The sequence below is a fragment of the Neophocaena asiaeorientalis genome, unplaced genomic scaffold (assembly GCF_003031525.2).
Source record: "Neophocaena asiaeorientalis asiaeorientalis breed wild unplaced genomic scaffold, Neophocaena_asiaeorientalis_V1.1 scaffold124, whole genome shotgun sequence".
NCBI classification, from domain to species: domain Eukaryota; kingdom Metazoa; phylum Chordata; class Mammalia; order Artiodactyla; family Phocoenidae; genus Neophocaena; species Neophocaena asiaeorientalis.
Window position 1 is genome coordinate 313136 of NW_020174135.1, and position 12570 is coordinate 325705.

At 56.1% G+C, this 12570-nt stretch overlaps 1 protein-coding gene across 3 annotated transcripts in view; it reads left to right on the forward strand.

Moving 5' to 3' along the window:
- Positions 1-180: 180 nt before the first annotated feature.
- The window catches only part of SLC66A2 (solute carrier family 66 member 2), a 46042-nt gene continuing 33652 nt past the window's right edge, over positions 181-12570 (forward strand). For all 3 annotated transcript variants that reach the window (XM_024754837.1, XM_024754838.1, XM_024754839.1), the window contains exons 1-2: positions 181-518; positions 5466-5599. In XM_024754837.1, coding sequence (XP_024610605.1) covers positions 316-518; positions 5466-5599 — 337 coding nt within the window. In that variant the 5' untranslated portion in view covers positions 181-315. The remainder of the gene's footprint in view (positions 519-5465; positions 5600-12570) is intronic.

The window sequence follows — 12570 nt, forward strand, 5'->3', positions numbered from 1 at the left end:
CGACCCCCAGGCTGTGCGACCCCCTCCCCCGGAACTGAGCCCCCACCCCGAACTGAAAGTCCACCCCGGGCCGGCGACCCGGAGGAGGGGGTCGTGCCCCAGCCGCGAGCCCGGCGGTGCGCCCCCCATTGGGCGTGGAGGCCCGGCCCGAGTGCTTTACCGCTTTTCCTCTCTCGCCAGGCCCCGCGACGGAGGACGGCTCAGGGCAGCGGCGGCATGTGAGGGTGACAGCGCGCGCGCCAGGAGCCCGAGAGCGCGGAGCGCGCGTGGGCCAGGTGGACGTCAGCTTGCCGGCGGGGCCGCCGGGCGCTCGGGATGGACGCAGAAGGCTTGGGTTGGCTTTTGGTCCCGCTGCAGCAGCTGGTTTCCTGGGGGGCAGCTGGGGCCATGGTCTTCGGAGGGGTGGTGCCGTACATCCCGCAGTACAGGGACATCCGGAGGACTCAGAACGCCGAGGGCTTCTCGACCTACGTATGTCTGGTGCTCCTGGTGGCCAATATCTTACGAATCCTCTTCTGGTAGGTTGAGGGCTTTCTTACTGTGGGGTGCTCCCAGGGAGATGGCTTTCTCCTTTTCTGGGTGAGGCCGGGGGGGGCGGAAGTGTCTGCACTTCCTGGGAAGGAGCTGGTGAAATGGATGAGACTTTTTCCCAGGGAAAATGGTGGGATTGAAGTGGAGAAGCTCACATAATCTGGGATCTGCGTCTTCATTTTCGGTGGCTCGTACATGTACTGGATGCTTGCCCAGGGCCTTTTCTGTGGTGCTGTGTCCTAGGACTGGGTCCATGCCCTTAGGAATTTGGGTGAGGTTTGGGGGTAGTGGAGAGAAAACGAAGGGAATTAATGAATACCGGTAACAGAAGGTGGTCAGCATAGGAAGGACAAACCACTGGCCAGTAAAGGCTCTCAGGAGGGAACCAGACAGGAAGGAGTGCTGTGGGGGTGGTCTGCCTTGAAGGGTGGTCCCTTCCTGCCTTCGGCGGGTTTGTTTTTGTTTGTTTTTTTTAACAGTAAGTCAACTTTCTGGATAATACTTAAAAGACTTTTTTTTGCTCCTCTCAGACCAACTTCCTCTTATTATCATTTGCATTCTGGTCAGGAACTTGAAGTTAATTTTAACAGTTGTTGAAGCCAGACATAATTGGGAGGGTACACTTTCAGAGGAAGTGAAAAGAGGTCTCGCGGCCTCGCTGTAAGGCCTAAAAAGCCTGCAACTTTCCTTCCTTCTAGACGGTCCCAGGCCCCTCTGTGAGCACAGACAGGACAGCCTGGGACCGGGCAGCTGGCTCCTCCTTTTGCCTTTTTGGAGTAATCGTGCTTTCTTGCTAATTGAGTTTAAGTCAGCCTTACTGAGGCGTGATTTACAGGGAAGAAAGTCACCCGTTGCACGTGCGCAGTTTGATGAGTTTTGGCAGATGTCCCCTCTGCGGTCATCAGGGTGTGAGTCCCCTGAGTCCAGAAGTTCTCTGGTCCTTCACCTTCTGTCCACCTGGCCTAAGGCAGCCCTTGGTCACTCTCACTGTGTTTTTGCTCAGTCTGAGGTTTTAAAAGGTGAGCTGGTGAGTCGACCCCTTCTCCTGGAAGAATTTGTCACACCATGAGCCCTGTCTCTGGGCCAGTCCGCTTCTGAAGGAGGGGTCAGAGGGCGCTTATCTTTTAACTTGTTTAGCACAAGTTGAAAAAGTGCATTTGAAGACTCCTCCTTTCCCTGTGGCTGAGGATAGCACTCGGCCGCTGCAGCAAGACCCTCCCCTTCCCTCTCTCAGCTGCCCCTCACTAGGTAGGGTTGCACAGAAGCAGGTCCCAAGCCGTAATCGTGTGTGACACTGCTGTCAACCCTGAGCACCCTGGGTGTGGCCTCCGGAGCTCCCAGCCCAGGCCCGGGGTGGTAGGTCGGGAAGCAGCATTTCCTTTAGGCAGTGGCAAGTTTTCTCGGAGGAGTGGCGGAGGATTGGCTGAGGTTGCGTTTCTTACGGGAAATAGTTCCTTTGAGAGGTCTTCCCCCCAGCCATGCTTATCATTCAGAATTGCAAAAAGAAAATAGGATATCTAATCTACCTCTAACTATCTGTTTTGGAGAAATCAGAAATTAAACCAGTTTCTTGAATGCCATCTCGTCAGTGCTTCTGGGTTTAACAAGCAAGCATTTGATGCGTTGGGACTGGGAGTTCTCTCTCCATTGTAGGGCCTGAGCCTTTGAGAAAGAAAGAGTCTTTGGTGGAATTCTGAACTTTGTGCACTGGCACGTCTGTTTCTGCACATCTGATTGCCCCTTTCGCACAGCATCAGCTGCGTGAGCTGTCCTGGGTCCCTCTGTGAGTTCAGTGGCTGCTGTGTGAACACACAGGGCTGCCCTCAGCCTGGATTCCAGAAGACTGTGGGACCCTATGGGAAGAAGGGAGGGCTGGCAGAGGTCTCTCCTCCAGGATCCCTCTGACCTGGGGTTGTGCTTTCCCTGTGTTTCACACCTGGCAGTACTTTGTAGTTCACGTGGTGAAGCCCAGCAGACAGGCCGGGCTCTGTCTACGACTTGTAACAAATACACGCGTCTCCTCCCACGTGGTCCCAAGGCCCCACTGCTCTGAGGGTGTTGCCTGTGCTTCCTTTCCTTCCTTTCTCTGGAGCCTCCAAAGCCCCTACTCCTGGGTCCCCTAGCAGCCCATTTGATTTAATAGGTTTTTCAGGGTTTCCCATGAGCCAGACACTGGGCAGATGCTGCAGGGTTAACGCTTCAGCAGAAGTGCTGTATGGAACGTGCCAGACACGTGTATATGGGCGATGGGTGGTGGGGAGGGGGAGAGCACCGGCTGGGAGCTGTGGTGGGCTCCGGGTGGGACGAGAGCAGTGATGGACTTGGAGGAAGTGAAGAGTACGTTTCCCAAAGCTGGCTGGGAATGCAGTCTCCGGAACTCCAGTCTGCCTGGGAAGCCGCCCAGGGAAATGTGTGGTGTGAGGCATGTGAGAAGCTCTGCAGTCCTGGGGGTTGGGGGTGGGGTGGGGGAAGGCTGACCAACCTGTAGAAACCCGGCGTTTCTGTACCTCACGGAACTCTAATGCCTTTATTTCTTGCGATTCTTCCCATCCTTTTGCAGAACCAGCATTGAGCAGATCATACAAAATGCTGACGTGCAGGATTTGGCCTCTGTGGTGTCGGAAGCCAGAGGGTGGAGTGATTCTGTAAATGAGAAGGGGGGGGAGGGGGCCAGGGTGCAAGGACGGTGCTGCAGGGCCATCTGACCCAGGGCCTGAGGCATTCACAGAGCTAGTTCTCCAGCCCCATCCCTATCTGATCAGAGATATGGTGACACTGTACCGGAGACGGAGAGAGACGTGGTGACATTGTATTGCAGGTGTAGTAAAATTGTATCGGAGATGTGGTGACACTACACCAGAGGGCTAGTGACAGTCTGCTACTCGAGAAGCCAGTCAGGGAAGTAGATACACAGCTTTTCTTCCAATCGAGCTTTTCTCTGCTACTTTGAAGACGCGTAGAAGGTGTTCCTTGTGGGAGCTTTTGCTCAGGCTCGGTGAGGCAGTGCACGTTCTCTGCCACGCGTCTCCCTGGGAGCGAGACATGTGCACTGCACCCGGGGACGGCGCCTCCACTGGCTGCTCCAAGCAGCAGGCCACACGCTCGTCTGCTGGGCTGTCCTGTCCTCTGCTGCAGACCAGGCTTTGCCAACTGCATTCTCAGGGCGGGGGAGGGAGAGGTGCCCCGTGACACCTCTGCCAGCACAGACTATTAGCGTTAAAGGCAGTAGTTTAAGTAACTTGATAAATGAAAAATAGTGTCTTTCTATTTTAATTGGCTTTTAAAAATCACTAATAATGTTGAGCTTTGTGTCATATTTGTTTTGTCCCTTGTGTATCTTCTGTGGAAAGTTGTGCTTTTTGAAATTTTCTGTCTTGTTCAGCTTGTCTTCACCCTAAAAGCAGTTTAATGTTCACTCTGCCCCCCTTACTTCACTGTAAATACTGAATTTACCTAGATTTGGTTTTCGGTGTGTGGTATAAGGGGAAGCACAAACCTTCATCCCTCGCCCCCCCGTTTTTCTAGTCACTCATTGTTTCTGTTGAAAATAATGGAAGTGGCCTTATTACATAAAGGCCCACATCCCGCGTCTTCAGCCTTGTCACTAACTGGAAGTGAGCTTGGTCCCTAGACTGACTGACGTTTTGTGACGCCCGCCCGCTCGTCTCCCCAGCCTGGCGCGGAACCTGCTCTGTCTTCTCCTCTGGACTACCTGTTCATTAGTCAGCCCCCCGGGGTCAGTCAGGTAACCGGTGGGGACTAGTTCCTAGAACTGCTAGAAACGTCCTCAAGTAGCTGTAGGGTTGTGTCCGCACTTTACGGAAGAGATGAAGCCCGGAGGTGGTGGGGCACAGCGAGAAGGCCGGGGGGGCAGCGTGCTCCCCAGAGCCAGCCTGTGGCGGAGCGCGTGTGTGGCCCCATCAGCCAGCTGTCAGGGACCCTCTCCTTGTAGGGGCGGGTGTGAGAGCGAGGCCAGGGGAGGTGGGCCGGGCCGTGTCTCCTGGTTTCCAGGAGGAGCTGGAGGTCAGACTGCCATCCAGGACCTCCCGACTGTGACCTGTCGGCCACTGACTCAGGCTGGGGAGGCCCCGTCAGGCCGCGCTGCAGCTGGTTCTAGCAGGATCTCGGCTCCGGAGCAGCCAGGCTGCTTTGAGGGTGCTCTGCCCGGGCCTCGCCGTAGAGGTGACACTTCTGCAGGCCAGTCCTGTGACGCTGGTGGCCACGTTTGAGACCCCAGCTGGTGTGCAGAGGACAGTGCTGTGACCGGCCCCTGGGCCGGGGTCTTCTGATGGGCCCAGCGGTGCCACTCACTGGGCTGTGGCCGTGGCCTCCAGGAACTCTTGGCTGAGCTGCTGAAATGCTCAACACACTGGAGGAGAGTCAGCAGGAAGGCCCTGGGGCTTATGGCTGGGAGGGCTGGGCGGGCTGGGGCTCGGAGAAGAGAGTGGACGTGGAGGCGTCCGTGCGGGCCAGCCAGGCCTGGTCGGGCATCAGGGCTTGAGGCTGGCAGTGCGGACCACGCCCTGCCTGCCGTCTCCTCCTCTCTGGTGAGGGCTGGGTGGCCCGGCCCCCCACTGCTCTGCTCACACTGGGGGCCGTGCTGGCCTGCAGACCCCACTCCCCACGGCCAGGGGCCAGGGTCGCCGTCGGTCTCCAGACTCTGGAATGAGCCCTGGGGAGGCAGGTGTTCCAGCACCTGGGCTTCTCACCTGGCGGTGGCTGGGCCTCCGCAGGAGGGCGGCGGTCAGCTGGCCGGACTGGGGGTGGGGGGGCAAGGGCAGGAGACCCACTCCCACCGGCCCTCGGCCCTGGGAGGGTCGCAGCGGCTCCCGGGGGGGCCTGCGGCATGTGGAGCAGCCTGCCCGCGACTCGGCTCTGGGGGGTGGTGGAGGCCCGGCCAGCGCCCCCCTGACGCCGCGGCCCCTCCCCCGCAGGTTCGGGAGGCGCTTTGAGGCGCCGCTGCTCTGGCAGAGCGTCGTCATGATCGTGACCATGCTGCTGATGCTGAAGCTCTGCACCGAGGTCCGCGTGGCCAACGAGCTGAACCTGAAACGCCGGGTCTTTGCAGGTTGGTGACCCGCAGCTTTGGGGATGAAGCCCAGCGACTCGACGAGCAAGGCTCGGCTGGAGCTCTCGGGGTGGGGGGCCTCCACCCAGTGCCACCCCAGCAGCGCTGGCTTCGCCAGGTGGCACGGTGTCTGTCGCGACGCCGGTGTTCGCAGTCAGCCAAGTGACACCGTATCGTGTGAAACTGGAACTCGGGCGAGTTACGACCTGTTCTTACCGTGTCCCTCGCCGTGGCCGTCGTCACGCGGGCCCATCAGCTGGGGCAGGAGGGCGGCACTGCTGGTCTGTTTCTGCTCAGGCCGGAGCCAGATGTTTCCTGCAGAGGCGGTTTTCTCTCTGACCTTGTGTGTGGCTTGTGCACCAAACACAGCCTCTGTTTTTCCCGTCCCCTGTGGCTGAGTCAACCGGCATCTTTCTCACGTACCTTGTTAGACATTCACCCGACGTCGTGCTCTGTGGGCCTCGGGTGGGCACGCGGGGTCCGCGAGCTCGGGCAGGCGAGCTCCGTGCTCAGCCCCTACAGCTTTTGGCTGGCTCGGAAGATAGAAGGTGCTCCTCCTGGTTTTGCCTTCTCCTTTGAAAATGTTTCTTTCGAGCCAGTGTTCTGTGTTCGACCGCGCGGGCTGGTGGGCTTCTCTGTGCAGGAGGGTTGAGGCCGTACTTCTGGTTTTTCTAATGACTGAGTCTAAGACCGCTCTCCCCTTCGACGTTGTCTGGGAATGTGGGTGTGTGCGATCTCAGCTACTGCTTAGAGAAGCGTTTTCTCTGGAGTTTGTTTAGTTCTGGGACTCCTGCAGACTTGAGGTCTTGCCCAGCTATTTTTTCCTTGGTGGTTATTTTCTCTCCCTTTGAGCGACTCCTCTCCTCTTGTGTAGCTTCTGTTTCTAGAGTGAGAGTGAGTGTGTGCTAACTTCAGTCTTTGTAGAAATGGGTCAGCCTCAGCTCCGATGAGGAGCCTGGATCAGTTAGGGTCACTGAGATGATAAAGAGGGTCACCCGCCACTCTGTTTCCGGTGTGTTTTTGCTTTTTCTCTCCCGTTAACGCCATCCTCCCAGCTGTGACTCAGGAGATCCACCAGACGTGGTGCCGCTTGTACCGCTGCTCTTGCCTAGAAAGCAGGGCTCCCGGATCCTGGACCCCTCATGAGTTGAGGAGCTGGCTCTTAACTTTCTCTGAGTCGAGGGCTTTCTGCCCAAGCGGCTTCTGCCCCTGCCCTCTGTGGTCTGTGCCCTTTCGAGCCTCCCCTTTAATGGGTGCAGGATCTCACAGCCGAGTGCAGAGTGGGCCGTGTGGGGAGGTCAGTGGTGTGTGTCTTCACCCAGGGCGGGCGGAAGGCCTGGAGAGGACACCCGCTGCCCTGGTGGCGTAGTGGTCCTGCCCCTCAGGCTCTGCGGCGGGAGACCAGGCTTGTGACCTTGTTTGAAACTGTGCGTGGGTCGTGAAGGCGGAGGGTGCCAGATACAGCAGGTGTTGAGGCCTCTGGGTCACGTGGCAAACTTGGAGTTTAACGTTGGACATTTGATAGCAGCTCACGGTGATGGCCGGCCCTGGTGGAGGGAGGACTGTGCCTCCTGACCTCTGGGCCCCCTCCTGACCCCGGCCCTCCCCCACTGGGTCCCCTGTGGCCTCAGGGAGAGTCGTCTCCTAAGCTCCGCCCACACTGGCTGAGACTCTGAGCATTCAACACTTGAATCCAGATCGGTTTACATGTTTCCGTGTCTACTGTTTATGAGACACACAGGTCTCACCACCCCACTATGGGAAGCTTTTAATGAATGTGTGGGTTTATTTCCTTTCATTTGCCAGAAGTAGGCGGGTGGGCTGTGAAAAAGCCAAGCGGTTCGGGCCTGGAAGCTCTGAGAGCCCGTGGGCCGCTGTGCCGCGGCCCCCGTCTCTCCCCACACCCTCCGTGGCAGGTGGCTGGCCTCCGCTTCCCGACGTGTCAGCCGAGGCCTCGGGACACAGACTTCTTGGGGAACTGACCATGCACATTACAGCAACTCTCCAGGAGAGTCTGGGGAGCTTTGTTTCACGGTTCTCATAGGATGGCCAGGCAGCCTAACAAAAAGCTTAAATATTTTCCAGCTATCTTTTATAGAGGTTTGCAGTTTTGAAGGTCACTAATTCTACTTGAAAGTTAAGGTTAAAGAAACGTAGATGGTGGTGACGAGAAAAAGCAGGTTACTTAGAAAATTAAATACCTAATTTGTTATCTGAAGAGCTGCATGTGCTCATTGTAGACGTTTTAGGGAAGACAGGATATACGGTAGGAGTAAAAAGCCTTCCGTCCCACCGCCCAGAGGTGACTACTTTGAACATTTTGTAGACGTTTTAGGGAAGACAGGATATACAGTAAGAGTAAAAAGCCTTCCGTCCCACCACCCAGAGGTGACTACTTTGAACATTTTGGTATAGTTTTCCATTTTTTTCTTTTTTCTTTGTTAGTCTCCTGTCACAAAATTGGGATCATTTTCAAAATTAGGATCAAACGTTTTCAAACCTCTCATTCCACTGGCAGCTTTTCCATGCCCTTGTGTGTAGTGGGGGCAGGGCCAGGGGTGTGGTCCCCCTCCTCAGGTTGTCCCAGGTGAAATGGCATCCACCGAGACCACGTGTTTCACGGAGGAATTGGCTGGAGACACTAATATGCACCTGCTGTTTAACTGTGAACTAGGAGTGAAGTGTGGTGTCCGTCTCGAAGGTGCCGTGTTTTTCCTTTTTCGCTTTTTATTGTAGAGAATTTCAAGCACGTAGAAGTAGGGAGAGTAGCATAACGGAGCTCCGTGTGGCACCATAACCACCTCCAGACCCTGTTCACATCTTTTTCCTGCAGTTTCTGAAGCAAATCCTAGTTGTAGCCTCTTTATAGATAGTCTGTAACGTATCTCTAAAGAAATCGTCACCCATAAGAAATCAATGGTTCCTTATCATGAAACTACCATCTGTGTGTGAGTTTCCAGCTGTCTTGTCCGTTTCCTGACTTTTTGGCCAGTTTGTTTCCTTAAATCAGGATCCAGCACACACTGTGATTGGCTGGTATCTTTGTTGTTGATTTGTCTTTTTAATCTATAGGTTCTGCCTAACTCCCCCTTCTCCTTGGAACTTATCTGTTGTTGAAATGGGTCGTTTGCTGTGAGCTGAGCGCTGCACGCCCAGCACAGGGTCAGCAGACCAGCAGCAGTGTTCAGAGCGAGTCAGGCCCACGGGATCTGGACGGAATCGGGCTGCTGAACCAGGTCTGTCTGGGACGCCCTGCAGAGAACATTTTAAAAGATAACTGGACCCAGGTCTGGCCCTTTGTCTTTGCAGGACTGTTGCGTCCTTCCTCTGGGAGGTGTGGCTGTCAGCTGGCCCCTCTGGGTGGTGGCAGCCACCGGGGCCCAGGGCCCAGTGCCCAGTCTTGACAGTCAGCCCCAGGCCACCAGCCCCAAGGCTCCGCCGTCTCAGCTTCTGTAGAGAAACTTCCCCACAAACGCTACTTGGTCTTCCGACGGTTTGATTTGTAAAGGAAGGCAGGTGAAGGCCTATATTTGCCTCTTTTCAAAATTGGTTCCCAGCACCTTGCAGCGATGAGCACGTTTGTTTGTACGTTATCCTGTGTTTCATGAGGTGGAAGCCCCTTTACCCACCTCTGGCCAGGGGGAGCCTCTGCCACCGGCTCTTTTTTTTTTTTTAATAAATTAATTAATTAATTTATTTTTGGCTGTGTTGGGTCTTCGTTTCTGTGCGAAGGCTTTCTCTAGTTGCGGCGAGTGGGGGCCACTCTTCATCACGGTGCGCGGGCCTCTCACTGTAGCGGCCTCTCTTGCTGCGGAGCACAGGCTCCAGTCGCGCAGGCTCAGTAGTTGTGGCGCACGGGCTCTAGAGCGCAGGCTCAGTAGTTGTGGCGCACGGGCTTAGTTGCGCCGCGGCATGTGGGATCTTCCCGGACCAGGGCTTGAACCTGTGTCCCCTACATTGGCAGGCGGATTCTTAACCACAGCGCCACCAGGGAAGCCCTGCCGCCGGCTCTTGATCTTTGACCTTTGGTCCTGTGGACCCCGGACACTGGTGCGACAAGATGCTCTGAGCTTGCTGTCCAGTTTCCTGCCCCAGACCTGCAGTCAGCCAGGTGTCCGAGGAGCCTGGTCTGGAGGTTTCCCAGGAGACAGAGTGCCCCCTCCCAGGCTGGCCCTTCATGGGGCCCTGGTCGGCTCTGATCTTCCCACTGCAGCCCAGGGACCCAAGAATAACAGAGCGTGGCGTCTCTACCAGGCACCTCCCTCATGGCTCCTGGCCAGGTTCCGTCATGAGGCCGGCCGACAGCGAGGCTGCTGAGAAGTTGTTTCCTCGGGGATCCTCAGGGCCACACGTTCCTCCCGCCAGATTCCCGTGTTGTACTGTCACTAAGAATAGTGCCTCCCAATGGGTGTGTCACCAACCGGCTGCAGGCGTGAATTCACCTGAGGTTTGCCCCACATCTCAGCACGGGGGTGGCATTGGCTGGGGAGGTGGACGGGAGGGGTGACTGCTGAAGGGGACAGGTTTCCTTGTGAGGTGATGCAAGTTCTAAAATACCGTAGCGGTGGTGGCTGCACCACACACCTGTGGGTACCCTACACACCACTGGGAGAGTGACTCTTTTATGGTGTGTAGTTATAGCTCAGTAAAGCTGTAAAAACACGTTGGGTGGGGAGGGTCACGTACCATCCTGAGATTGAAAGCTGAGGACACCCCCTTCCCCAGGAAGATGTTTATCCACAGACCATCCTGCATTTTCAAGGGCTCCGTTGTGTCCTCGGACATCAGGCTACGATCCTGCTTCAGTTCAGCCCACTGCCCTGAAGCTGACACAGGGTCTCCTGTTCCCGTGTTGCCTGGACCACCTGGTCTCCCGGTCCCCCGGTCCCCCTGTAGCCGTCATCCCTTCCACCACACACAGGCACCGTTGCCCCTGCGTAGTCTCTCCAAGGTGCCCCCAGCAGTGAGTCTCAAAGTGTGACAGGACTAAAGCCCCTGGGGCAGTTGAGGGCCTGCCTCTGGTCCACCCCGCAGCCTCCTCCTGGCCACCAGAGGCTGACTCTCCCGTCTCAGCTCTGCTGGAACTTCTGCCTTGTCATCTCTGGTTCCTGTCTCTGGGGCTGCTCGACGAGTGACCCCAAAACTTGATGACGTGAAAGGACATTTTTGCTTCGGACTCCACAGTTGGGCTGTTTGCTCGAGCTCCTTTCTCACTGTCTCATTCACTCTCTCCCGTCCCCCCCTTTCTCTCTCTCTCTGTCTCTGTCTCTCCCTCACTGTCTCTCCCCCTTACCCCCTCTTTCTCTGTATAGCTTTCTGTCTCTCGCTCTGTCTCTCCCTGTGTCTCTGTCTCTCTCTGTGTCTCTCTTTCACTCCTCTCTCTTGCTCTGTCTCTCCCTCTGTCTCTGTCTCTGTCTCTCACTGTCTCTCCCCCTTACCCCCTCTTGCTCTGTCTCTCCCTCTGTCTCTGTCTCTCTCTGTGTCTCTCTCTCTTTCACTCCTCTCTCATGTGTCTGGGTTGGTGCTGGCTGTTGGCCGGACCTCAGCCGGGCTCTGCTGGAACATCCCTGCGTGGCCTCCTCGTGTGGCCTGGGCTTCCTCACAAGGCGGCGCTGAGTTTCAAGGGGAGAACCGGGTGGACGCTGTATCTTTTTAAAGATCTAGTCTTGGAACTCACACAGCATCACTTCTGAAGACCTGCAGTCTCAGGCCACCCATAGTCAAGGGGGCAAAGACCCGCCTCCTGGTGGGGGAGGGGAGGTTCTGAGGACAGTGTGGTTGTGTGTTTTTTTAAAGATTCAGTTATTATTTATTTATTTTGGCTGCGTCGGGTCTTAGTTGCGGCACGCAGGATCTTCGTTGAGGCACGCGGGGGGATCTTTCGTTGCAGTGTGCGGGCTTCTCTCTAGTTGTGGCGTGTGGGTTTTCTCTTCTCTAGTTGTGACACGCAGGCTCCAGGGCTTATGGGCTCTGTGGTTTGCAGCACGCAGGCTCTCCAGTTGTGGCACGTGGGCTTAGTTGCCCTGTGGCATGTGGGATCTTAGTTCCCTGACCAGGGATTGAACCCGTGTCCCCTGCGCTGTAAGGCGGATTCTTTACTGCTGGACCACCAGGGAAGTCCCAGTGCAGTTGTTTTGGAACCTTCGTGCCTGGCGTGCAGTGTGTCCTCAGTACAGCTCTGTGGAAGCACATGATGGTTGAAAACATTTCTAGCGTCTCTCAGCTTCAGAGCCCACTTTCTTCCATCTGTCCTGTGCAAAGGTGTCTTTTCTAAAACGTAGATCTGATCATGTTGCTTTCCAGCCAAGGAACCTTAGGTAGCTTGGCGCAGTACACAGGGATGTGACCTTCCCACCCAACTTACCCAGCCCTCTGCTTGCCGACCCCCAGCTCTGCACCCGCGCACTCTGTGTGTCTCCCAGCCATGCCCGGTGCTTCTGCATGTGCGAAGCTCTGCTTGTCAGCTCAGTGTGATCAAGCCTGGAGAGGAGAAGGGAAACGGTGTCTGAAACGCACAAGTAACTGAGTTGAGCGCTCTCTCCTACAGCCTCCCTCCTCTCCCCTCCTTCCCTCTTTTGATCTGTAGAGGAGGTGCCCATGAATGGTGAAATTGGTCTGAATCAAAGAAATAGAAGCAAAAAGCTGAGAGAATCTGACCAACTCTGAGGGGTCAGAACCCAGAAGGTCCAGGAGGGGGGTGTTGGGGAGAGGGGTGGGGTGAGGAGAGGAGACTGCAATTTGTGTTGGTTTATAAACCACTCCCCCTGCCCCAACCCTCCAGCTCCTCCCGGTCTAGGCAGCAAGTCTGGTGTTTGCTTTTAGTTGACTACATGCAAAATTTCCATTTTGGGGTAGAGTGAACATGGCCTGGGGCAGGTAGCACACGACCTTTGGTCTTGCCTCTGCTTTCTGACCTCAGGGACTCTTCTCTTTAACTACTGTCCATCCCAAGCCCCACCTGCAGGTGGAAC